This window comes from Pelophylax lessonae (assembly GCF_965119305.1).
Source record: "Pelophylax lessonae genome assembly, chromosome: 8".
Lineage (NCBI taxonomy): Eukaryota > Metazoa > Chordata > Amphibia > Anura > Ranidae > Pelophylax > Pelophylax lessonae.
The window spans coordinates 281,066,984-281,094,136 of NC_138775.1; the positions used below are offsets into that span (position 1 = coordinate 281,066,984).

The 27,153-nt window shown below is 42.9% G+C and overlaps 1 protein-coding gene across 4 annotated transcripts in view; it reads right to left on the reverse strand.

Annotated features, from left to right (window-relative positions):
- PATJ (PATJ crumbs cell polarity complex component) overlaps positions 1-27,153 on the reverse strand; it is a 483,060-nt gene that overhangs the window by 205,237 nt on the left and 250,670 nt on the right. For all 4 annotated transcript variants that reach the window (XM_082265149.1, XM_082265150.1, XM_082265148.1 and 1 more), the window contains one exon: positions 24,818-24,944. In XM_082265149.1, the coding sequence (XP_082121275.1) occupies positions 24,818-24,944 (127 nt within the window). The remainder of the gene's footprint in view (positions 1-24,817; positions 24,945-27,153) is intronic.

The following is a 27,153-nucleotide window of genomic DNA, read 5'->3' on the forward strand; positions in this document are numbered from 1 at the left end:
AATAGGAAAGCAGGGGCACTGGCAGGAACACCAGGGATGTTACACAAAGGAAGCAATACAAAGAGAACAAGAGACTTTCTCATACAAGTACATGGTACAGCAGAAACGTATAAGAAATATTACATTTTGGGGTAACAAACGCTTTAAGTTTCTAGGATTAAAGCATCTCAAAATCTGAGGTACAGTAAACAGAAAAACAGTGCCGACCCCGAAGAATGCTGTGAAATAAACATTTTGTATTCAATCTAGAAAAGTTGCCCAGGGTAGAACAATAGGGATATGAATCATTTTTTTGCAACATACATTATTCATATTTATCTATTTAGGCGCAGAACGTCAAGTTACAGAACGGTCCTTTATCCATGACAGGTTCTGAGTAATCAGGATTATAGATAAAAGTAAGATTTTGTTTTTTTCTTAAGCTGATCTGTATGCCAGCCAATGCCAGTCATTTAATCTTTGGGGGGGGGGGGGGGGGGGAGAAGTAGCGAGGGTGTCAACAAGCAATTTTTGTTTCCAGCTGCCAGCTGAGTCTGAGATAACACCACAGCGGGTCAAAGTGGCGTGGCGATGTGATCGAGTACAAGCAGATTGCTTTCTGTCTGTCATTTCCAGACATCTAATCATCCATGGTCAGCTAAGTGTCAGGAAAAGGCAATCTGTATCTCTTCAGCCGATGAAGAACTCCAAGGCTCAGACAACCCTGCCTACTGGGGAACCCCAAATCCCCCCCCCCCCGAGCCTTGCCTTAGGATAGCATAACATGCTTGGAGTTGTTCCTCAACAAATGGAAATTTACAAACTGCTCCTCCTGCTCAGGGCAGCAAGCAAAGCTCAGCAACAAAACAACAACTCACCCTAGACCATCGCACTGTGAGAAGATAAAGAGCTAAGTGTTGGTGCTCAGACTGAACGTCCAAACCAAATGTTATATGAATAAAGCCAGCACACAAAAACGCTTCTTCCAAGTAAAATTCTTTATTCCAGCATGGATAGCAGTGACATCATGACAAATGCTGACACGTTTCGGCTTTACGCCTTCCTCATAGCATGCTATGAGGAAGACGTAAAGCCGAAACTTGTCAGTATGAGTCATGTTGTCACTGCTATGCAAACTGGAATAAGGAATTTTACTTGGAAGAAGCCTTTTCGTGCGCCGGCTTTATTCATATAACAAAGCTCAGCAACAACCCCCTACCAGCACCTGTGATGGAGCTGCTATTTCCAGCGACTGCCTACCCCAACTCTGCCCATGCAAGGGGCCAAAGCTTTCCAAACGCCTTTACTCAAAAAAAACAGCAACATGGAACTCAACGGCTGTCTGGCAGCAAAGGACCAAATGATCAAAACTGCGATGAAATTCGGTGGAAACCACTACAATGAAGCTCTAGGGTTCCTCCAGATGCTGCTAGGGATTCCTTGAACAAATTATTTCTGCTTCTCAGATAGCTAAAAAGATCATTGGAGTCAGTGGTTATTTATCTGCACAGAAAATTCTTCCCACTGAACACCAGTGTAAGGAGGTCCCTCTACCAATGACCACCAATATAAGGGGCCCTTCCCCAGTGACAACCAATGAAAAGGGGCATTTCACTGACCACAACTGTGAGGGAAATGAATGGCTTTCTGTCAACAAAATTATCAACAGACCAAAATTGCAATGAAACTCATTGCAAACCATTATGGTGACAGTTGTGTCAACCCACCGACACCTCAAATTTGCTGTGGTTGTTTACAAACGGTCATTAATTTTTTTCACAATCCAAAGAAAATGAAAACCTTCCAAAGTTTTATATATAGGATTTATATTATATACACATATACATACACAAACATACATATATACACACACACATATATATATATATATATATATATATATATATATATACTGTATATCTAGTATAGTAAATATATAATTTGTTTTAAATGCATTTATAGTCATCAGCCTTTCACAACCAGGGTTCAGTGGAACTCAGGTTTGGGGTTCCTCCAGAGGTTGCTAGGGGGTTCCTTGAGCTATCCATTTCTGCCTCCAAGATCAATAACCACTGTCACCAATGATCTTTTTAGCTATCTTTAAGGGGAAATCTTCCCAATGACCACCAATATAAGGGGGGCCCTTCCTCACTGACCACCAATATAAGGGGGCCCTTCACTGACCAACAATTTTTACTGCCTGCATTTATTTGCTGGCATTTATTATCATCATCATTATGTCATTCAAAATGGTATTATTAATAATGAAAGTAATATATTAGCAGAGGGTTGTTTTAGAGTTACTTCAAGCGTTCCTCCTGGCTAAAAAAAAAACAAAGCTAATTATTTGTATCTTACAGATACAGAGAAAATATTTAGGCACTTCTATAAAACACAGACAATTTACTCGGCACTTCACACATTTATTGTACATTCACATCAGTCCCCTCCCTCAAGGAGCTTACAATCCAAGGTACCTATCACATATCCTACCGAATGACCTGGACAAAATAACAGAGTGGGCAACGACATGGCAAATGAGGTTTAATGTGGAGAAGTGTAAGGTTTTGCACTTGGGGACTAAAAACATAAAAGCACAATACACTTTAGGGGGGGGGGGGACCTTTGGGGGATTCATACATACATATACTAGGGCAGGGTTTCCTCCTGAGGTTGCTGGGGGTTCCTTGAGCAATTTCTGCCTCTCAGATAAGTTTCCAATGACACCATTGTTTCTTTTAGCAATCTGTAAGGGGGGAATTCCTCCCAATGATGAGAAGAGTAAGGAGCATTCTTCCCACTGACTGTCACATTGTGTCATGAGTTATAGATTTTTAATTTTAAGCAGGGGTTCCCCGAGACCAGAAATTTATTTCAAGGGTTCCTCTGTGTTGAAAAGGTTAAGAAAGGCTGTACTAGGGCCAACTGAGACAGGAGACACTTTGGAGAGTGGGAGGAAACCGGAGTACCCGGAGGAAACCCACGCAGGCACAGGGAGAACATGCAAACTCCAGGCAGGTAGTGCTGTGGTTGCGATCCAAACCAGCGAACCTAATGCTGCTAGGTGGAAGTGTTGGTGCTATTTAGAATAATGACTGATGATTGGAAACATGCAGTGAAGAAACAATCTCATTCTTAAAATGAATGTTTTTTTCCTACCTTTTCCCAAATTTCAAACCCAGGCACTTTCTCAGCAGACCCCTCTAATAGTACACCCATTTATTATATGACACATGCCCCATGAAACACAGCTATTCCAAATCTCAACTATATCTGATTTTTGCAAAGCTCTTTTCAGACATTTCCCAGCATGCGGAATATTCCTGACTGATACTAAAGCTTTCTGCTGCAATGTATTCCACATAGAAACATCACAGAAACTTCAAGGTTTTCCTATGTCAGTCTTTTCTATCAGGATGTGAGACAAGGAATGTAAAGCTGGTACCTGGGAATCCTGCTTGCACCATGGTTAGGTTAGAAGCACTTCATAGGAGGCAAGCACAGCCGAGAAGAGACTCCTCTACTCCGCACGGAGCTGAAATCTTGGCTCTGCACGCATCTTCAGGCAGGATTTCTTCCGATGACCTTGGGGCCTTATTCACGTTCCCCAGGACGGTGCCTTGCTTGTACTGCGGGATGTGATCAATGACAAGGGATGTGGAGCGGAGAAGCAGGAGCTGAGGCTCACATCTGTCAGCAGATGGGCTCTGACTATTAAACTACGTGTGAATAGAGAAAGTGGCGAGGCACACAGGCTGCGCTCTGGACTGGCATTGTGTGCTAGCAGGACATGGACATCCTGAAATGGGTTACATTGTAAATACCAGAAATACAGCAGAACCAGGGGGGGGTTGCAGAAGTGGGATTTGATGAACTAAAGATTAAGCATATTATTTATTTTTAAAGTCTTTGTTATCTCAATAATTCTACTTCTCCCTGGAACTGGGAAGAACTGTGCCTTAAAGTGACACTAAATAAAATAAAATTCTTATTTTACAAAAATAATGCATACACATCCACTACTTAAAGTGGAACTACACTGCATCTGAGCACGAAAAACTAAAAACGCCATTTCAAATTTTTTTAACCAGTTCTGGACCAGTAGGATTTGCCCCCTTAAAGAGGTTGTAAACCCACTTTGTTGACATTTACCTATAGGTAAGCCTATATTAAGGCTTACCTATAGGTGCTATAAATATCTCCTAAACTTGCACCGTTTAGGAAATATTTACATTGCATGCAGCCAATGACGTCATTGGCGCATGCGCTCTGAAGGAACGGCCACCCGTGCCGTTCCTTCAGAGCCCAGTGCCGTGAACGGCGGCTCCTGCGCGCATGCGCGGGAGTGATGTAAGCGCGCCTCCGGCCAATCAGATGGCCGGGGGATGCGAACAAGGAAGCAGGGCGGCTGGACATGTCGGCCGCCCTGTCGCTGAGCGGGCGAAACTGAGAGGGCTTCGTTTTAAGGTAAGTATTTAATAGTAAGCTAGTATGCAATGCATACTAGCTCATTATGCCTTTGCCTTTACAGGTTTTTTTTTTTGTGTTTACTTCCTCTTTAATGACCAGGCCATTTTTTGCAATTCGGCACTGCGTTACTTTAAACGGACAATTGCGCAGTTGTGCGACACTGTAGCCAAATAAAATTGATGGCCTTTTCCCCCCACAAACAGAGCTTTCTTTTGGTGGTATTTGATCACCTGTGTAATTTTTATTTTTTGCGCTATAAACAAAAAAAGAGCAACAATTCTGAAAAAATAAATAAATAAAATATATTTTTCACATTCTGCTATATAAAACATTCCTGTGACGGGAGTCACTTTGGGCATGGGGGTTGTGGACCCCAAATTCCTTTTGAGAGGTTGGGGGGCACCATGCCCAGCCTTATGGGGCTCTCTTATGTTTAAGTCACCCTGCATCTGTTATGGATGCAGGGTGACCAGGAGGGTGGTGAACACTGAAAATATGGTTTGGACTACTAAAAATGGGACAGTCATATTCAGGAATAATGTCGCCCTTGTAATATGAAGATTTGTATTCCCTGTACAGCATGAGGTCTCTGAGCAGGAAGTCCACTCCTAATATGGTCATTCCAGGAAGTTCAATGGGGAGACGGGCTGGCTAACAATGTTGCTTTTTGTCTGAGGGGGCTTTCCATTCACCTATTGTCAGGTGTGCTAATGAACTCACCTGTTGTCTGCTAAGGGATGTATTGACACTCAGAGTAATGTGTATTGAGGGCTCGTTAGGGAACCATTGTTCTGTGTCTGACTATTGTGTACAGTGATTGCCCCCTGGGGCTTCTGTCTCCTTGCATTGGTCAAAGCTATCTGACCAATCCCTGTTGACTCATTTTCAAGTCCTCATTTGCATGGCAGTCCTTCTGGTCAATCTATCTGACCAATCACTGCTGACTCATTTTCAATTCCTCATTTGCATGGCTAAAAGAGGACCTGAATGGGAACTGCAGGTACTTTGCAATTGACCAATGGGAAAGTGGTTGTTGGGGGAAGGATGTTCCAAATTCTGTATAAAAGTGTGCTGTGTTCTTCCAATAAATGTCTTCCTGTTTGAACTTACATACAGCTTGCTTGGTGTTTGTTCTAATGGATTCCGGACGGCACATAGCTGTAGTTCGGATCCCGGATCCTTGGTTGACCGAACCTTCAGACGTTGCGATCTGCAAGCTGACTGACTAGAAACAGAGGAGTGTCGGGAGAGCGGACAGAGCGAGCAAGGGTCTCGTCACAATTCCCAAAAAGAAAAATATTTTAAAAATCTAGTTTTTCATCCATTTAGGCCAATTTGTGCTCTGCTACATATTTTTGGTAAAAATAAAAAATCCCAATAAGCGTATTTTGATTGGTTTGTGCAAAAGTTATCGCGTCTACAAACTAGGGGAAACATTTATGTCATTTTTATTCATTTATTTGTTTTTTACTAGTAATGGCAGCGATCAGCGATTTATAGCGGGACTGCTACATTGCAGGGGACAGATCGGACCCATAACTGACATTTTTGACACTTTTGGGGGGGACCAGTGACATTACTACAGTAACCAGTGCTAAAAATATGCACTGTTACTGTAATAATGACACTGGCAGGGAAGGAGTTAACCTAGGGGTGATCAGAGGGTTAAGTGTGAGCCTAGGGGGTGTTTTTTAACTGTATGGGGGAGGGACCTGTGAAATGATCATAGAGACCTGTGATTCTATATAGAAGGATCACAGGCGCTCTGTGATTATTTCAGAGAGAACAACGACCTGCTGTGTCTACAACAGTTGACTGGTGTTCTCTGCCAGCAGGGAGCGATCGCCGGTGCCCAGCAGCAATCGGTGCTGCCGGTCCCGTGCATCGGCATCCCCGCTGCCTAGTGGGGGTGGGCGCACGCCCACAGGACCACTTCCACGAGCCGATGTACCCGAAGTCGGTTTGCGCAGCTGAGCCAGCTTGCTGCAGGAAATCTGCGGCGGGCAGGCAGCAAGCCGTTAACCACACCTACAGGGCACTTTTACCCCCTTCTTGCCAAGGCCTATTTTCAGCTTTCAGCACTGTCACAATTTGAATGACAATTGCGCGGTCATGCAACACTGTACCCATATGAAATTTTTATAATTATTTTCCCCACACAAATAGAGCTTTCTTTTGGTGATATTTAATCACCACTGGGTTTTTGTTTGCTAACATTTTGAAAAAAAGTTATCAAAATTTCATAGTTTGTTATAAAATTTTGAAAACAGGTAATTTCTCACCTTCACTGATGTGCGCCTATGAAGCTGCACTGATGAGCACTGATAGGTGGAACTGATGGGCACTGATGAGGCTGCACTGATAAGCAGCATTGGTGGGCACTGCTGGGACTGCACTAATAATCAGGACACTGATAAGTCAGTGCCCTGAATGTCAGTGCCGATGTCCCTTTAACATAAGCCGGTGATCGGCTTTCTTCTCTCCTCACGCTGACAGAAAAGCAGATAACCGGCTTGTGTTTACATCCTGTGATCAGCTGTCATTGGCTGACAGCTGATCACGTGGTAAAGGGGAGCTGTGAATGGCCCTTTACCTCGATCAGTGATCCAAAGGACTCAGGGAACACAGAGCTCGCCGACTGCGCGCCACAGGGTCCATGGACAACCTTCCGGCAAACTAAGCCCATGCTGTAGCCGTTTTTCAGCTATAGCACAGGCAAGAAGTAGTTAATATTCAAAGCAAGTATATCATTTACTTCCTAGAATCCATTGGCCTTTAGCTCAGGCATGCAGACAAGAGGGTGAGCTTAAAGTGGTCTTAAAGGCTGAAGGTTTTTCTATGCATGAAGGTAAAAAAAAGAAACCTTCTGTGTGCTGCTCCCCCCACAGCCCCCCAGATGGTGTGAGTAGTTGGAAGAAAGGGAAGGGAAGAGTGTCAGGCAAGAGGCCCAGAAATAAAAAAGGTTAAGTGGAGAGGCGAAGAGGAGGAAGGAAAAGGAACGTCCCGCAGGCTGAGCGTTTGGGGTCAAGTTCCACTTTAAAGGGTAACTCTACTTTTGTGGGGGGGGGGGATCAGCAAATAAAGAAAAAACAATATAGCGTATACAATTGTGACACAAGTCATAGTGTAATTGAATGTTATTTAAAAAATGACCTTTCCTTTTCAATCTGCAGCTGTTGTAATTTTCTGAAAATGCAATACAATATGGCCGCCTGGGGCTGTTCTGTACACAGAATGTATACTGACCACACCCCCAGAAACATCATTTCCTGCTTGTGTGATTGGCTCACCAATTTCCCCAGAAGTCTGCATAAGATACAAGTCAGATTTCTGGCATCCCCTGCAACAAAAATGTCTATTTTGGTGAGATACTCCCAATAGGAACACGTCTAAAGGGATGCAGGCCCAGCAGATTTCCTCATTAGAGCCCTGCAGCTGCCACAGCTGATAGATAATTATGAAACCACTCCCAGTTGACCCACTCAGCACAGAGGAACAAACAATGATTTCTTCAGAATAACAAAAGGTAGGAATCTGCAACAAAGTTTTTTAAAATCCATGATACAGAGATCACCCAGAGGGGAATGTTTTTTTCTCAACAAAAGTGGAGTTATGCTTTAACCGTCCTCCCCTTCTGAAGACTCCTGGGATGTATGATGTAATTTGCCTAGACCAGAAACCAGGAAGTAACTGAAGAAATGTAAAAAACAAAAAAAAAAGGTAAATATAATATACCTTCCTATCCATTAAAGCGGTAGTATACTCCAAAAAAAAAAAAAAAAAAAAAACCCTGCAAGACAAAGGCATAATGAGCTAGTATGCATCGCATACTAGCTCATTATGAAATACCTTAAAACTAAGCCCCGACACGGACCCCCAGACAGCGCTGTGGGAGCAGACATGATCCCTCGACGTCTCTTCCGAGTTCGGCGGCTCCGGCGCTGTGAGTGGACAGAGCCGCGATGACGTCAACCGGCGCATGCGCATGGGGTTTTAGCTTTCCGGCAAGGAACTCTGAAGGTCCGCCGGACCTTCAGAGTGCATGCTCCGCTTGTGTCAGCGGCTGCATGCAGGGTAAATATCTCCTAAACCGTGCAGGTTTAGGAGATATTAATTTTACCTACAGGTAAGCCTTATTATAGGCCTTATTATAGGCTTACCTGTAGGTAAAAATCACAAAAATCGGTATACTACCGCTTTAACTAATGCTAGCAGCATAAGGACTAAAAAAATAAATAAAATGTTGATTGCGAGAGAAGTTCTGATTTAATGAACCCGTAATCTATTTTCTTAAAATTATTACTTATTGTGTTTTTCTGCCTCATTGTAACATCATGTGTACCCCAACACCCACCCACCCCTCACTTGTGCTTGTTTTGAGCAGGCAGTGTATGTTAGTTGTGGTCATGTGCCCTGTTCTATGCACACTACAAATCCAATTGCAGATCTCACGAGTGAACAAGAGAGGAAGGCTACGTTCCTACATCGTGTGACCATAGAGAACAAACATAGCCACACTAACAGGAAGTCAGATCACTGCAGCAAAAAAAAAAAAAAAAAATTGGGAGATTTGGAGGAGGCCAAGAACAATAGAAGGGATGTTTTTTGAGGACTGGTTCACATTTCTGCGAGTGCAGCGATCGCATGTAATTCGGAGCGCACTGCTCCTTCATTACACGCGATCGGAGGTGCGGATGCAAATTCAGCCATACACTTTGTATGGCTGAATTCGCACTGTATCCGCACCAAACACGTACAGGACCCTTTTTTCCAGCCGCATCAGGATCGGATCACACAGTGGTTCACACTTGTGCGATCCGATCCTGTGCGAACTTTTAGATCGCACTGCGATATGCGATCAAACTGGGGGTGTCGTTAACATTTAATTGACACCCCCTGCGTATCGCATATGGCAGTGTGAACTGCCAAGGGTGCGTTTGCAATGCGGGAACAGGCTGCGAATTCGCAGCCTTCCCGCATCGCACAAGTGTGAACCGGGACTCAGTTAAGAAATCATATCTGAATATAAATTTTCCTTTTTAAACCAAACCAGAGTTTAGCATTGATTTAAAGCTGAACTCCATGCAAACAACTAAATAGAGAGAGGAAATACACACAAGGGCTGTTTTACCAGTCCCTACATCATGAGTCTATTTCAGCATGTGGAAAAACTTTATAAGATCAGCACTGCATAATAAGCTCACTCTCATTGACTACTATACCTATATCTACAGAACAGAAGCAATCAGAATATGCATTGAGGTTAGTTGAAATATTTGTAATGTATATAATGTCCTACAGAGGATTAAAAAAAAAAAAAAATATTTAATACATAAGGCCCCTTTCACACGGCTTTCCGATATGGTCCGCCTGTCAGTATTTCAGGCAGACCTGATCAGATGCTCCATGTACTTCTATGGAGCAGCAGATGTCAGCGGAGACATGTCTACTGACACCGGCTGCGATCTGATCCTATCTGTGGAATCCGGACGCATGGAAACCCTATTTTCCATCCGTCTGGAGGATCGGCTCGGATGAAAACAGACAGGTGGACCGTTTTCATCCGATCTCCCATAGAGAGTGGGCTTTGACAGTTCCATCTCTGCAAAGTAAGCGGAGATGGGGTTGTCATCCCCCTGCTCAGCAGGGAACAACGGATTGATCCCCACTGAGAAAAACTGAGTCCACCGTGCGCACCGCTCGTGTGAAAGGACCACAGGGGTTTCAAGAACACCGAGTTATCTATTATATATTTTTAGTAATCATCAACCTGTGAAAAAGTCACCGTCATGCTAATTTGTGCCCTCACCAGCCTGACTTAATTGTATCTTTACCTAACAAATTATTATTAATATACAGGATTTTATATAGCACCAACAGTTTGCCCAGCGCTTTACAAGGGCAAACAGTACAGTTAAAAAACAATTCTATACAGGACGACTGAGAGGACTCTGCTCATTAGAGCTTAAGGTAAACCAAATTTTCTGTCAAACATGGTGGTGGCAGCATCATGGTTTGGGCCTGCTTTTCTTCAGGAGGGACAGGGAAGATGGTTAAAATTGATGGGAAGATGAATGGAGCCAAATACAGGACCATTCTGGAAGAAAACCTGAGGGAGTCTGCAAAAGACCTGAGACTGGGACGGAGATTTGTCTTCCAACAAGACAATGATCCAAAACAAAGCAAAATCTACAATGGAATGGTTCACAAATAAACATATCCAGGTGTTAGAATGGTCAAGTCAAAGTCCAGACCTGAATCCAATCGAGATTCTGTGGAAAGAACTGAAAACTGCTGTTCACAAACGCTCTCCATCCAACCTCACTGGGCTCGAGCTGTTTTGCAAGGAGGAATGGGCAAAAATTTCAGTCTCTCGATGTGCAAAACTGATCGAGACATACCCCAAGCGACTTACAGCTGTAATCGCAGCAAAAGGTGGCGCTACAAAGTATTAACTTAAAGGTGCTGAATAATTTTGCACGCCCAATTTTTCAGTTTTTTATTTGTTAAAAAAGTTTGAAATATCCAATAAATTTCGTTCCACTTCATGATTGTGTCCCACTTGTTGTTGATTCTTCACAAAAAATTACAGTTTTATATCTTTATGTTTGAAGCCTGAAATGTGGCAAAAGGTCGCAAAGTTCAAGGGGGCCGAATACTTTCGCAAGGCACTATGTATGTATATATATATATATATATATATATATATATATATATATACACACATACACACACACACTATATTGTCAAACGTTTTGGGACGCACATGAACTTTAAAAGGCGTCTTAGTCCGTAGGGTTCAATATTGAGATGGCCCACCCTTTGCAGCTATAACAGCTTCAACTCTTCTGGGAAGGCTGTCCACAAGGTTTAGGAGTGTCTCTATGGGAATGTTTGACCCTTCTTCCATAAGCGCATTTGTGAGGTCAGGCACTGATGTTGGACAAAAATCTGGCTCGCAGTCTCCGCTCTAACTCATCCCAAAGTGTTCTATCGGGTTGAGGTCAGGCCTCTGTGCAGGACAGTCAAGTTCCTCCAACTCAAACTCACTCATCCGTGTCTTTATGGACCTTGCTTTGTGCAGTCATGTTGGAACAGGAAGGGGCCATCCCCAAAACTATCACCACAAAGGTGGGAGCATGAAATTGGGGCATTGATCTCTACTAGCCTCATGTAACATGTTCCCAGTTTTATATTGTCTTCTGCAGCATACCCCCAGCCAACAATGTATCCTGTCTTCACCCCCTGACCCTCATTTCCTCTATTAGGTCTGCCGTTTTTAACACTGCTTTCAAGCATTACATATATTGAACACTATTTTGTGGCCCTTTGGTGATGTCAGGGGCTGCATTTGAGGCCCCCTATAGCTCATAAATTGACAACCACTGCATTAGAGTAAACTAAAAACACTAAATGGTGTATTGAGACATCACAAAAAACAATAAAATGTGCTTTGAGACTCAAGGGGACTTAAGAAGGAAAAAGCCTGGGGATTCAAGTGTTTAACAGATTTTTCCACACCTGGCATAACAAGCCCAAGAACAGAGAGCAACCATTTACTCTGCAGGGATGCTGTCCACTCAGATGTTAGTCCAGTCGAATAATAAAACAATCGTTGCACAATGTCTCCATCTTCTGGTGTACAGTATGCAGATCTTGTGCAGCCTTTCTGTTGTGTCCAAAAACACTAGAGCCAAATGTGGTGGTGGGAAGGGTTGGGCTATGGCTATGACCTTAAGGTCTGACTAAGGCTCCATGTACACGGGACGTTGTTAAAAGTCCCTTTGAATGCTGGAATTTTTAGGACGTTTGAAACGTCCGTTCAGTCGCGTTTGTACCCGCGTTTAGCGGGCGTTTAGCAGCGTTTGCGGGCGTTTGCGTTTAGAAGCGTTCCTAGAGGTCAAAAAAATTATTCCCCTTTAAAATGGAAAAACGCGAACGCTAAACGCGGGTCATCGCGTTCAGACGCGTTCGGACGCGTTTAGACGCGTTCGGGCGCGTTTGTGCGTTTGAAACGTCGGGAAACACACGTTCGAACGCAAATAATTGCGTTCTAAAAACAGTCCCTGAACGCAACTGCCTGCAAATGACTGTAAACGACCTGGTGTACATGGACAGATAAGATAAAATGTAGATGGGTTCAGGGGCTTCTGAAAAAAATGCCCAACTGCTCCTAAACGGCCATTTCCAGCGTCCCGTGTACATGGAGTCTAAGACACACTCTGTATGTAAATTATATATTCTCCTTCCTCACCCATAATCTGATCCCTTGGCACTCCCAGCAAATCAGCACACTTGGTACTGATGTGATTTCAAAAATTGCTATTTGTATTTGATACAAGTGACAAATCAGCACTTTAGCATGCCCTTCAGTTCTGTGTACGCTGAAGTTTATTTACAACAAGTTTAATCTTTGGATTAAAGAACTATATTTTAAATATTAGGAGCTTATTCATGGTATCATTTGAGACTTTGTTACAAGATAACAACTTTGAATCTTAAAAATGTCAAAATAGAGCTGGTCTTCTAATATACAGAGATGTATTTATCAGAGGTAGATGTAGAGGGCAGTTGGTGGTACCCCCACCTCCTCTCCCTGTTAGAGATTTAGAGTTTATTATTATTTTAAAATGATAAAAGTCTCTGAAATATATATGAATGTTATAATGTAAGATGTTCGTTTTTGAAGGTTACTTCATTTTATCTTTGTGAAGGACAGAGAAGCCATTTTACATAGTTACATAGTTACATAGTAGGTGAGGTTGAATAAAGACAATAGTCCATCTAGTTCAACCTGTGTAGGTATGTGTGGCTGTAATCATCTCCCATACCCCTGAATGTTCTGATCCTTGAGATGCTATATAAAAATTTCTATTCTGAGTTTCTATCTTAGTATGTTAGGTGGAGTTATGTCTTACATATATATGCAAGGGTGGGTGTTACTTTTATATTTAGAATTACTACCTTTTTGGGACACACTTTTTGCGGACATTGTCTTTACATACAGTTTAAAAATACACTATGTTAGACGTTTTAGAGAGAGAAGAGAAAAGAACATCTTATACTCTGAAGACACGTAACATCTCTCCCCTTCTGTCCATTTTTATTTTATTCTGTTTCGTATGTTTTGCATTACAAAATAAACCACTTTCCTGAAGTATCGTGACAGCTGAGAAGTTGTTTTCGAACATTCCCTTCACACTTTTTCATCTTCTTTTCTCCTCCCCCTATTTTTTGTCTTTAGTATGCTACCTGCCTGGCTTGTGCATTGCAGTGTACACTTCCAGCATCTGTAAGATTCCGAGAATGAAGCAAGATGATGGCATGATGCAACTCCAGAGTGCATTCAAAATGAGTTACAGCATCAGTGGATGCCTAAAAGGGAAGACACTGGACCTCGGAGAAGATCAGTATGAGATGGTAGGGTCAGCAGATGGAGGGACGAGGGGAAGTGTGGACCCCACATCATTGGAGGAAAGCAAACTAAGAAGTCAGTCTTTTATATTGTGCTAATGTATACTTGTGCATTATAGCAAATATTCTAGAGAAAGATTCTTTTTTTTTTCTTGAAAAGTAACAGGTTCTCTTTAGAAAATGCAAAATAATTTGTTCAACTATCCTGTGCTTGCCCGCCTGCCAGTTCTACTCTCTGAAATTCTGAGTTTTGGCTTAGTCAAACTACACCTGGTGTGTGCTTAAAGGGTAACTCCACTTTCAGGGGGAAAAAAATAGCAAATAAAGAAAAAAAACAATATAGCGTATACAATTGCGACACAAATCATATTGCAATTGAATGGTATTAAAAATGACATTTCCTTTTCAATCTGCAGCTGTTGTAATTTTCTGAAAATGCAATATGGCCGCCTGGAGCTGTTCTGTACACAGAATGTATACTGACCACACCCCAGAAACATAATTTCCTGCTTGTTTGATTGGCTCACCAATTCTCCCAGAAGTCTGCATAAGATACAAGTTAGATTTCTGGCATCCCTTGCAACAAAAATGTCATTTTTGGTGAGATACTCCCAATAAGAACACATCTAAAGGGATGCAGACACAGCAGCTTTCCTTAATAGAGCCCTGCAGCTGCCAAAGCTGATAGATAATTATGAAACCCCTCCCATTTTACCCACTCAGCACAGAGGAACAATGATTTCTTCAGAATAACAAAAGGTAGGAATCTGCAACAAAGTTTGTTAAAATCCTTGTTTGGTACAGAGATCACCCAGAGGGGAATGTTTTTTTTTTCTCAACAAAAGTGGAGTTACACTTTAGATATGGAGAGGGCACCATGTCCCCTCATACCACTAAGTCAAGTTTGTTTTTTCAAACAAACTTACTTTGTCTATCTCTGCCAGAGACAGGCTAATACGGATTAAAATTCTCCACAGAATCGACCCTACCGCTGTAGGTTTACACAGGATATACAATTCTGTCCCTTCTGATTGCTGGAGGTGTAAGGCAGCCTCCGGGGACTCCATTCACATTTTTTGACGGTGTTTACATATTCAAACTTTCTGGATGGCCATAGCCTCCTTCATGCTTTCAGTGACAACTATTCAGGTGCCGCTGATGTTGGACGCGTGTCTGCTGGACCCTCTGGAGCATCATAGAGCTTTTAGAACTCTCCTGGGGCTACTACTGTTTTGTGGCAGGAAAGTGTTTGTGCTCAAATGAAAATCTCCGGCCGCCCCTACTCTCGACTTTTGGAAAAGACTACTGGTAAAGAGACACTTTTATAGGCCGTCAGTTGTGACCAGGGCCGCTGATAAGGCAGTACAACCAGCCCTCCTGTACTGGGCCCAGGTCCCATCAGTTCAAAAGGGGGGCCCAGGCACCTGCTGAGCAGGAGGGCCGGCTGTACTGTCCTATTGCAGACACCAATCCTCTTCTGCCTCCTCCTGCAGCACTGCCGGACTTTCCTCATCCTTCTCCCTCCAACTGCATTGCAGGAGGATTGGTTCTAGCATATGCACCCCTTCCATCTGCTGTCTGGGCCTTCCTGTGTGCCCTTTTCCCCCACAGCACTGCCAGCTTCCCTTCTTTCCTCTCCTGCCAACAGCTGTTGCGGGGCACACAGGGAGATGTTTCAGGATGGAGAGCAGGGGGAAGGGGCCAGTAAATATATACATTTATTGACCCTTCCTTTCCTGAATGAACACAGTGAGTGATCAGCACCAATCACTCCTGTGTCTATTCATCACTGAAGCATAGTAAACTTTGCTTCAGTTAGTGAATGAGCAAGAAGCCTTCAATTCATTCATATATGCAGCTGAGGCTGCAGAGAAAGGGACTGATCTATGTCATTAGTCACTTCCAGCCGGGGGGCCCTTTCAGGTAGGCTGTATGGGGCCCCGTGATTTCTAACAGCAGCCCTGGTTGTGACTGAACCAGCTGATATTGCTTTGCACTGACATGGGGCAGGATTGCTTTCTAATTACCGATAGATTTCAGCTGGTGTCTTTCCATGCCTTTTTGCATCTCCCTTTCAATACTTTTTCCCATGTCATTTCATTTTATTACACATAACGTAGTTTTGGAACTTATTTGTTTTGGTTTCTTTGTATGTATGGATTGCATGGGTTGTTACCAACATGTGGTGAAAAATTTATGTCAATAGCACCTTAAGAGCCGGTTCACACTACTCCGACTTGGGATACGACTTATGTGCCCTCAAGTCGCCCCAAGTCTCTTGTCATTACAAATTCAATGTAAATGAATGAGAGCCGTCTTAATATGCACTACTGAAGTCGCTCCAACTTCAGAAAAGGTTCCTGTACTACTTCAAGGCGACCTCTATCAGACTTGTGCACATAGACTTCAATGGGAGTTGCCTCTAAGTGGGATCCTGATCTATTTTCAAGCGACTGTGATCAGACTTTCCAGGAAGAAGAAAAAGATTAGCCAGGCATTCCCCACAGATAAAGTCGCCTATCATTTAAGTCTCTTACAAGTCAAGCTAAAAAGTCGCTCCTTCATGGGGCGACTTTCTGGTCGCGGTAGTGTGAACTGGCTCTTAAAAATGTATTTACCAAGAAAAATGGTGACGTGTTCAATACTTATTTTACCTGCTGTACATCTATATCCATCACACTGCTGAAGGAGGAATTCAGCGCAAAATGCATTGAATCAGTCCAATGCTTGGGGATGATTTTGACAATTGTTACACTTCGGACATGCTCTTATAAGTTCCCCAGCTGTGGACGGTCATGTGGTTATCATGAACATTTGTAACTTTCCAGCAAATGTGTAATTTTTTTGGTCAATATGCAATTGTGTGCTTTTTATACATACAACTGTTATATATTTTTTTTATACTCCCATTGATTATTGTTCATTGCCTTTAAAGTCCCATGGGAACCTACACTTTTTGTATGCATACCCCTAAGCTATGGGAATTTCTACAAGCTCCCACAGACGACTGGACAGCATGGTAATTATTAGAACACAAGTGACAGTCAACAATGCCTCCTGCAAAGTAAAAAAACATAAAATAAAATAAAAGGGCCATTTACAGTGAGGGAAAATGTATTTGATCCCCTGCTGATTTTGTACAATTGTCAACTGAAAAAAAAAAATTCTATCATTTTAATGGTCGGTTTATTTTTACAGTGAGACTGAATAACAAATAATCCAGAAAAATGCATTTCAAAAAAGTTATAAATTGATTTGCATTTTAATGAGTGAAATAAGTATCTGACCCCTTCGCAAAACATGACTTAGTAGTTGGTGGCAAAACTCTTATTGGCAGTCACAGAGGTCAGACGTTTCTTGTAGTTGGCCACCAGGTTTGCACACATCTCAGGAGGGATTTTGTCTCACTCCTCTTTGCAGATCCCCTCTAAGTCATTAAGGTTTCGAGGCTGACATTTGGTAACTCGAATCTTCAGCATCTTCCGCATATTGGATTAAGGTCTGGAGACTGGCTAGGCCACTCCAGGACCTTAATGTGCTATTTCTTGAGGCACTCCTTTGTTGCCTTGGCCATGTGTTTTGGGTCATTGTCATCTTGAAATACCCATCCGCAAACTATTTTCAATGCCCTGGCTGAGGGAAGGAGGTTCTCACCCAAAATTTGACGGCCCTGTCCATCGACCCTTTGATGCTGGGAAGTTGCCCTATCCCCTTAGCAAAAAAATACCCCCAAAGCATAATGTTTCCATCTCCATGTTGTTTGATGGTGGGGATGGTGTTCTAGGGGTCATAGGCAGTATTCTTGCTCCTCCTCCAAACACGGTGAGTTGAGTTAATGCCAAAGAGCTCGATTTTGGTCTCATCTGACCACAGCACTTTCACCCAGTTCTCCTCTGAATCAATCAGATGTTTATTAGCAAGCTTCAAACGGGCCTGTATATGTGCTTTCTTGGGCAGGTGGACCTTGTGGATGCTGCAGGATTTCAGTCCTTCACGGCGTAATGTGTTACCAATTGTTCTCTTGATAACTATGGTCCCAGCTGCCTTGAAATCATTGACAAGATTCTCCCGTGAAGTTCTGGGTTGATTCCTCACCGTTCTCATGATCATTGAAACTCCACGAGGTGAGATCCTGCATGGAGCCCCAGACCAAGGGAGATTGACAGTTATTAATAATCGCACCAACTGTTGTCACCCTCTCACCAAGCTGCTTGGCAATGGTCTTGTAGCCCATTCCAGCCTTGTGTAGGTCTACAATCTTGTCCCTGACATCCTTGGACAGCTCTTTGGTCTTGGCCATGGTGGAGAGATTGGAATCTGATTGAATGATTACTTCTGTGGACAGGTGTCTTTTATACAGGTGTGCTCCTAATCTCAGCTCTTTACCTGTATAGAAGACACCTGGGAGCCAGAAATCGTGTGGATTAATAGGGGATCAAATGCTTATTTCACTCATTAAAATGCAAATCCATTAATAACTTGTTTTAAATGCGCTTTTCTGGATATTTTTGTTGTTATTCTGTCTCTCACTGTTAAAATAAACCGACCATTAAAATTATAGACTGATCATGTCTTGGTCAGTGGGCAAACGTACAAAATAAGCAGGGTATCAAATACTTTTTTCCTCACTGTATGATCAATCATATTATTGTGCAGTGGATTAAAGCAAACCTGTACTTTGCTTTTACTGAGCAAAGTACAGGTTTGCTTTAACTCAATCCATAATCTATAATGTTTACTAATCCGCTCTTTTTTTTTTTATATATATAGTGCAGTTTGTTTCTGTCCGAGTCGCTTTTGTTAGTGCTGTCTGCAGTGACATCTAGTGGTGATATCAGAATTTGCACAGTTACAAACACGGCTTATTTCAAGAACAGGTGTACCTTTGTGATAAAAATACCGTTCTGTCACTTTTCATACCTGGCTGATCCCATGCCAGCAGTCTGTTCACTATTCTGATTCAGCATGTGCCTTCAGTAAGAGTCTGGACACATGCAGATAAGAGGAGGTGCAGAGGATAGGGGAGGAGAGACAAAAAAAATAAATAAAATGTATGGAAGAATGCATACCTTTAGATGTACACATTCTCTGCTTATCCATGCCAGCCAATCCTGAACTAGTCAGGGGAGCATACACATTTAAACAGGGACATGTCTGATAACTCCATATCGAGAGAAATATTTACCTGCAAATTACTTTGTCAGAAAATGGAAGGAGTATTGTGCAGGTATCACCTGGTTGACCCCAGTACTGTTTTTAAAAGAAAAGCATGGGGGAAAAAAAGGAAGGGGGGGGGGGAGGTAAAAAGCAGCAGACTTTTTTTTATTTGCCTGGAATAGTAGACTTGTTTTATTTGACTGGAAAAGTTAAAGTCAATTTGAAGACGTCAGACATTTACAATAAGAAAATGCGTTTCTTCTTTTTCTTGATTAATAAGTGTTGTTGCAAGCGATAAAATACCATGTACTAGACGCACTGCTGTTCTCACAAACATAACACCAAGATACTCCGCTGCACAGTGCTCCAATCAACAGTTCAAAGGATTGTGTGTTGTGTTGACTGGATCGCTGTTCAGGGGGTGCATCATAGCGCTGGAGACCTGGGCTGCTGCATTGTGTATGTAAAGGTGGTAGGAGCCCCAACCATTCCGGCCCCTGTAAAGTATTTTCCCAAAAACTCGTTTGGAGACACCACTTGGTCCAACCCAAGAAATGTAGAGTAGTGGATGGTGTCAGTAGACCAGTGGATGGTGTCAGTTTTTTAGGTTTAGAATGGTTTTACAATTTTAGGTTTTATTATTTTTTACTATATTTCTTTTTTTTTTTTACCAGTCCTGTTGGGGGGCTTTGGTGAGATATCAGGGATCTAAATAGCCCCCTGATGTCTCCCTTTTGAGACAGAGAAAGGAGGTTGAGGACACAGCCCTCAATCTCTATCTCTGTAGCCTCAGCTGCACAAAATAAATGAAAAGGAATAGCTCTGTCGATTTTAGTTTTTTTTTTTTTTTTTTTTACCAGCCCTGTTGGGGGGCTTTGGTGAGATATCAGGGGTCTAAACAGCCCCCTGATGTCTCCCTTTTGAGACAGAGAAAGGAGATTGAGGACACAGCCCTCAATCTCTATCTCTGTAGCCTCAGCTGCACAAAATAAATGAACAGGAATAGCTCTGTAGATTTTAGATTTTTTTTTTTACCAACCCTGTTGGGGGGCTTTGGTGAGATATCAGGGATCTAAACAGACCCCTGATGTCTCACTTTTGAGACAGAGAAAGGAGGTTGAGGACACAGCCCTCAATCTCTGCCTCTGTAGCCTAAGCTGCAAAAAATAAATGAACAGGAATAGCTCTGTAGAGAGCTTCCGGTTTATTCACAAATGAAGCATAGCAAACACATGCTTCAGTTATACATGAACACAGAGTGATCGATAGCGATCACTCACTGTGTTCATTCAGAAAAGGAAGAGGCCAGTAAAATGACACATTTACCTGCCGCTCTCCCTGCTCTCCACCCTGAAACATCCCTCACAGCAGCCGGCGGGAGAGGAGGGGAAGGTGTCAGTGCTGCTGTGGAAGGGGAGTGGGGGGCTGGGCTACCAGCGCAGCACACAGAGGGGTCCAGGCAGAAAAAAGGAAGGGGAACCTGGACAGGAGAGGCAGTGGGGCCGGCATTTACTGGAACTGATCCCCCTTTCCCCTGAAGCAGCTGAAGGAGAAGAGGAGAAGCCAGTTTTCAGCTACTGCAAGAGGAAAAGGGGATTAGTTCCAGTAAATGCCACTTGTGCTTCTGTCTAAGTTCCGAGGGTTGACAAGAAGGGTCACGATCTACCCATCACCTTCCCACGATCGCTGGGTTGCCGAACCCCAATGTAAAAACTTTATGTGACAGGGAGGCCGCTGGAGCATGGGCGGGGTCGCCATTGCGTCCCCTTAAGCTCTGCTCATGGGAACAACTAATCTATAGTCAACAACCCATTTGATGGATATCTCACATTTGGGAAGTTTCTATCAAAAGTTAAGATAAGTTTGTTCTATAAGATCAAAAGTTATGAATAATATTCCTGTTTCCAACATGTAATCTCATAAGCTGATCAATCGAAATATGATATTCGTGAACATAGTAGCTCGGTGATGCTGATTGATGTAAATGTTTGAAAGTATGATATATATTTCATACTTTTTTGTAATATTTAAAACCTATGCCTGTTGTAATCATTTTGCAGTATACCAGTGTCTGGACTCCTGCCGAGAGAAGAAGCTCAAAGAAAGGAGACAACACAGAACTGAAGGTCACAAGTTTCTCTAAAGGAATACAAAGTGAGCCATTAAGATTCCTGAAACATATTCGGCTAACCTGTCCTAGCACAGGGCCAAAACAAGCATTGTCAGACCTCATTTACATGTCACAGTAACACAAGAAACAAACACAGTGACATAACTCATGTATATCCCCCAACCCAATATCAAAAGTCTACCAAATGTAAGAAAAAAAAAAAATACCCCTAATATCGGTCCTTCCCCTCCTATTAAAACTAAATAAAAGTAAATTTTCCCATCTGGATTACTATAACCTTTGTAGTTAATAACAAGCTTGCCAGTCACTAAATTGGCACCACTTCCCTCTATCATGGATGCAGGTACTGAATTTGCCATCTTTGCCAACTACTTTGCTAATGTCTCCAGCAATTCAATTAATTTCTAAGATTCTACAGAAATGTCCAATCCATTCTCCAGAGCCCTCCATGTGACTTCCTCTCTTGTTGCAGTAGAGATTTCCACACAGGTTCTCATATCGAATAGAAAATACCAACGTTGTCGTGCTGCAGTGGCGGAGCCAGAGGATTAGCTGGGGTGGCAATTGCCACCCCAGACGACGTCCTTGCCACCCCTGTTGCCACCCCGATCCTGGGCGGGTGCATGGCAGTGGAGGAATCACAGGGGATGGCCGTACTATGAGAGCTCATCGCTGCAGAGCAGAGGGACTCGGGAGGCGGATGGGGAGCTGGTAGGCAGAGGGAGGGAGGACTCGAACCTCAAATACCCATTGGCTGGGGAGGCAGTGCAGCCTAAATCTTGCAGGCTGCACCGCCTCCTGCTACTTACACAGCCAATGGGTGCATCGGAAGCGCTGTCTGTCTGTCAATCACATGCCTTAATCTTCATCCCGATTCCCGCGGTCTTCCTGTCTTGGTGTGGGATGGATGGAATGGATCAGCTCTGAATGGAGAGTTCCTGGGCAGCCTGCAGTGACTGAGGTGAGGGACAGTACTTTTGCCCAAGTAGTAGAAGCGCCTGCCCAGGCTGCCCTTTTCCTGTACAGTCTATGCTGCTCCTTACCAAAAATGTTTCCCCCTTTAATAAGTCATTGTAATCATGTCACCCATATTCTTGCCCTTTTACCAGGGTGAAAGACAAGTACCCTAACACCTGTGCATTATTAGTGTCCGCTTACTGTCAGTCACCCTGTTTAAAAGGACAGGAATATGTGTGGCATTACAATGATTTATTAAAGGGGACAAAATTATTTATAATAATTCTCCTAAATCCTGCTTTTTTTTTTTTAAGCAGAGTGGCAGATTTTTTATGGGGCTAATAATCCACAACAGCATGCCAAGTGTTTGGCTTATGGTTGTGGCATGGCCCCCTTGACCTGGATAGCCAAGTTTCACATAGGCCTAACATAAATCATCGCAGCTGTGGCACATGTAGAGGGGTTCCAGCTGTGATCTAAATTTTGAGTTGCCTGTTTTTACCATCCCCTGACCGCTCAGAAAAAAGTCTTAAATGGGCAAAATTATCTGAAAAAACTGACCCTTTAACTACTTCAGCTCCCCTTTAATGACCAGACCATTTTCTGCGATACTGCACTGCATTGCTTTAACTGACAATTGTGAGGTTGTGCGACGCTGTACCCAAATACAACTTATTATTATTGACCCCCCCCCCCCCAAAATAATACCTTGCCACCCCTGTTTTAAAAGTCTAGCTCCGCCACTGTCGTGCTGTACAAAAACTTAATTCATAAACAAAGAATTAAACATAAAAATAAATCTACATTATCACCCAAAGTGTCACAGTGAACTTTTTCTTCCCCTAATACCAACAATCGGGCAATACACCAATAATAGGGCATTTTATACTCACACGGGCCACAGTCTGGCCCCCTCAAAGTATGAAGGACACTAAACTGGCCCGTTGTTCAGAAAATTTTGTAGATCCCTGCTCTAGATGCTGCAGCTCAACGGCTACTTTGTCCTACAGAACCTGCTGGTCCGTTATTATCTCTCTGTGCAGAACCTCTGCCTCTCAATTTAGGCCAGCCTGACATCTTATTAAAGGGGATTGCCTAAATTTAATGGCAGCTAAAAAAAAAAAAGCCCCAACAGAAAAAAATCAACCCTGAAAAACCAGGACCCTTTTTTTTTTTAACTTAAATAAATGAAAAATGGATAAATGTGAAATAAAAGAAAGCAAAAAAAAAATACACCCAATAAAAAGACACTGAAAAGGCAGCAGCTGAACAGCAACTGCAGTCAGAGGCGTAACTAGAACCTTCAGGGCCCCGGTGTAAGAAACCATGAAGGGCCCCCCAGACCCCTGGCCGGGGCCCTTCCCACTGATCCTGGGGCCCTTTACTCCCGTGAGCGGGGCCCTTTATTACGGTCATGCAGTGGAACCCTTTCACAAGTTCTGCAGTGGGTCCCCTTCCTACCATCTTGGAGCCTCCCCATGGTGGTGGAATGCCAGGGCCTAGTTGAAGTGTGACCTTTGTGATCCTGGAAGTTCACCCACTGGTGTCAGTAGTTTTTATTTTTTGGTATTTTAATTGTATTTTTTTTTTATCATTTTATTTTATTTATTAACAATGTCGCTGACTATGACTCTGTCCATTCAGAAAAGGAAGGAGCTGGTAAAGTACATATTTACCGACCCCTTCCTGGTTCTCTATTGTGACACAGCCCCTGCAGCAGCCAGCAGTAGAGGGAAGGGAGCACATGTGGGGGGGGATGCAGCACAGTAGGGGGGGACCAGGGGAGCACACAGGGGTCCAGAGACAGCAGAACACAAGTGAACTGAATAGGAGGGGGGGCAGGGGGCAGCATACAGAGGAACCAATCTCCTTCCATTTCCTCCTGCAGCTACAGGAGGAAAAAGGAGGGCAGTGATTTCTCTACATGCTGCCCCCGCCGTCCCTCCTATCCAGATGTACAGGGGAGCCACACAGGCCCCCTGGAGCATGGGGCCCGGTTGCAATTGCAACCCCTGCAACCCCTGTAGTTACGCCCCTGACTGCAGTTGTTGCTGGCATACACAAAAAGGTATTTCTAAAAAGGACTCTAGGGTCTCTAAACTGTGGGAGGTGGGTAAGGGGGTGAGTTATAGAAGAATATGTAGCAATCCACAGTAATATAGCGAAATACAGTACAGCATAACATCTAACGATCCCTACAAAGACTTCCTAAACTACTCCAATGCTCACTGACAAATGACTAGTAGGAACCCACATTTTATGGTGAGGTGGATGGCACATAAAGCCCCTACTGGTCCTGTCAAACAGGCCTAAAATCAAAGGCCAGCCAGTGCATTATTGGTTACAAAATACTCACTTCCTCAAATTTCATCATAAATTTCCCTGAGGCCACAAACCTGGAACACACCCGGTTCGCCTCAAATCCACGGCAGAGGAGAACCTGAACCTCAACTCTAGTAAAAAGCAGGATGTGAAGAGGGGTGTGTACTGCTCCTTCAAGGTCCGGTCAGGAGGCTGGTTGAAGTTGGGCTGCAACAGCATTGGAGGGCAAGGAGCTGTCTGGCATCTTTCTAAATCTCAAAACTTTCTGAATAGTATTACAATTCTATTGATCTGTATATGTAAAACAGCTTCCATATATGTACTTCAGCGGTGGTTTATTTTAGTATTTGCATAAGCATACTTCACTATAAAATAATCATCCCTTACCATCGCTGTCTTCCTCTTCTCCATTAAACCCTGGCATCTCAGAACTTGTGCTCTCTTTGTATGGAGGGGGCAGCTTCATTGGTGGTGGCGGAGGGCCAGCGGGCACAGGAGACACAAGAGACACGCTCTGTACAGGGGAAGAAGAAAAAGTATAGGTTTTAATGGGAAAGTGGAATGTGTTTTACTATATTATATTATATATAATCATATAATATACACACACACACACACACACACACACGCACATTTATATATATATATATATATATATATATACACATATACAGCACATTCATAATTTTATATACAGATACATAAATGTGATTATTACACAGTTCAATCAGCATCCACGCTGAATAACCACCAAATATGTTGTGTTACAGGCAGTGTTAATTTCGTCGACTAAATTAACACAATTTTAGTCGACTAAAATACGACTAAAACAATTCAGATGACTAAAATACGACTAAAACTAAAATGGCATTTTAGTCAAAAGACTATAACTAAAACTAAATCGAAATTTGCTGCCAAAATTAACACTGGTGCATGCTCAAAGCGTAATACCATAAATAATAACATATTAGATTTTTCACTCCAGGACCAGCAGTAGTATATAATGAGATTGGAAATTGTAGAGAAATGCCTAAATAATGCATTACAAATTATAATTGAACTACACCTATTCGATTATAGATGATTAAAATGAGTTTTAGTCAACTCAAATGTACTGGAGTTTTAGTCGACTAAATACGACTAAAACTAAAACACTTGCAGAAGACTAAAATGGGACTAAAACTAAAATGCCATTTTAGTCCTAAGACTAAAACTAAATTGAAATTTGCTGCCAAAATTAACACTGGTTACAGGATGAGCCACTTAAAGATTTCATTGTTTTTGCGATGAGTGTATAAAAATGCACATGTATTAAAGTGGTTGTAAAGGCACAAGGTTTTTTTTTATGCATTCAATGCATGAAGGTAAAAAACCTTCTGTGTGCAGCAGCCCCTCCTAATACTTACCCGGGCCCCTTTCGATCCAGTGATGTCCACGAGAGCCTTGCTTCTCTGGAGACTCGCACTCCTGATTGGCTATTGGCAGCAGTGGGAGCCATTGGCTGCTGGCAATCACAGCCAGTGAGCCAATCAGGGGATGGGACATAGCAAGCTGCTTGCTGTGAGGGCACCCGACAGGAGGGAGGAGTCAGGAGTGCCAGCGTGGGACCCGAGAAGAGGAGGATCCGAGCCACCCTGTGCAATACCACTGCACAGATGAGGCAAGTATAACATGTTCATTATTTTAATGAAAAATAAAAAAGCTTTACAATCACTAACAGATAAACAACTGTAATTTCCCTCATGTGCAGAGCTACAGCGATAACATATCTGGTTTACATGCACTTTTCTACCTGCCTTATGGGAGTATTTTTTTTTTTTTTATCTTAATGGTGGAATTTTATACTACACTACACTATAAGTCCTTTCTTTCCTTTATCCCTTCTTGAGTTTTATCTGTGAACTGTTCTGGTTATTTTGGAAATCCCGTTCCAGAGTCCTGGATTGTGCCATCCATCCACTCCAGTGGGGATCTCTCCCAAAAAGTGCAGCCAGCCCTCCTTCTTTGAGGTCTTACCTGTTGGTAAGCAGCTTATGAGTGGTGCCATAGGTGTGCATACAGGGTGTGCCTAGGCACACCCTTATTCCCCCCCCCCCCCCCCCGTGGTGCAGATTTGCTCTGCTTGCTAGTGCCCCCTGTCTATCCCCTGCAGTGCTGCCAGCTTCCCCTGTCTTCCCCTCCTCGCCCGCTGGCGGCTGCTGCTCGGAATGTTTCAAAATAGAGAGTCCTTTTCTGAAAAGAACACTGTGAGTGATCGCTACTGATCACTCCTGTATTTATTCTTAACTGGAGCATAGTAAACTATGTTTACTATGCTTCAGTTTGTGATTGAACTGGAAGCCTCTCAGCACAGAGCACTTCCCATTTGTTCACTGCCCAGTGCAGCTAAAGCTGCAGAGAAAGGGACTAGGGAATCTCTGTCCTCCGTAATTTTCTCTGTCTCAAAAGTGAGACACCAGGGGTCTGTTTTAGACCCTTTGACATTTCACCAAAACCCCCAAACGAGGGTCCTAAAAAAAAAAAAACTGTAGAAAAATAATAAAAAATATTATATAAAAAAAAAAAAGAAAATAATGAAAATGAAAAGCTGCTGATACCTTCCTCTGCCCTACTGACGCCAATCTCTGCTCTGCTGATATACACGCACATGCATTTGTGCTCTGGAGTGCACACCCTTATGCTATAGGCTGAGTACACCAATGAGCGGTGAATATTTACACAGG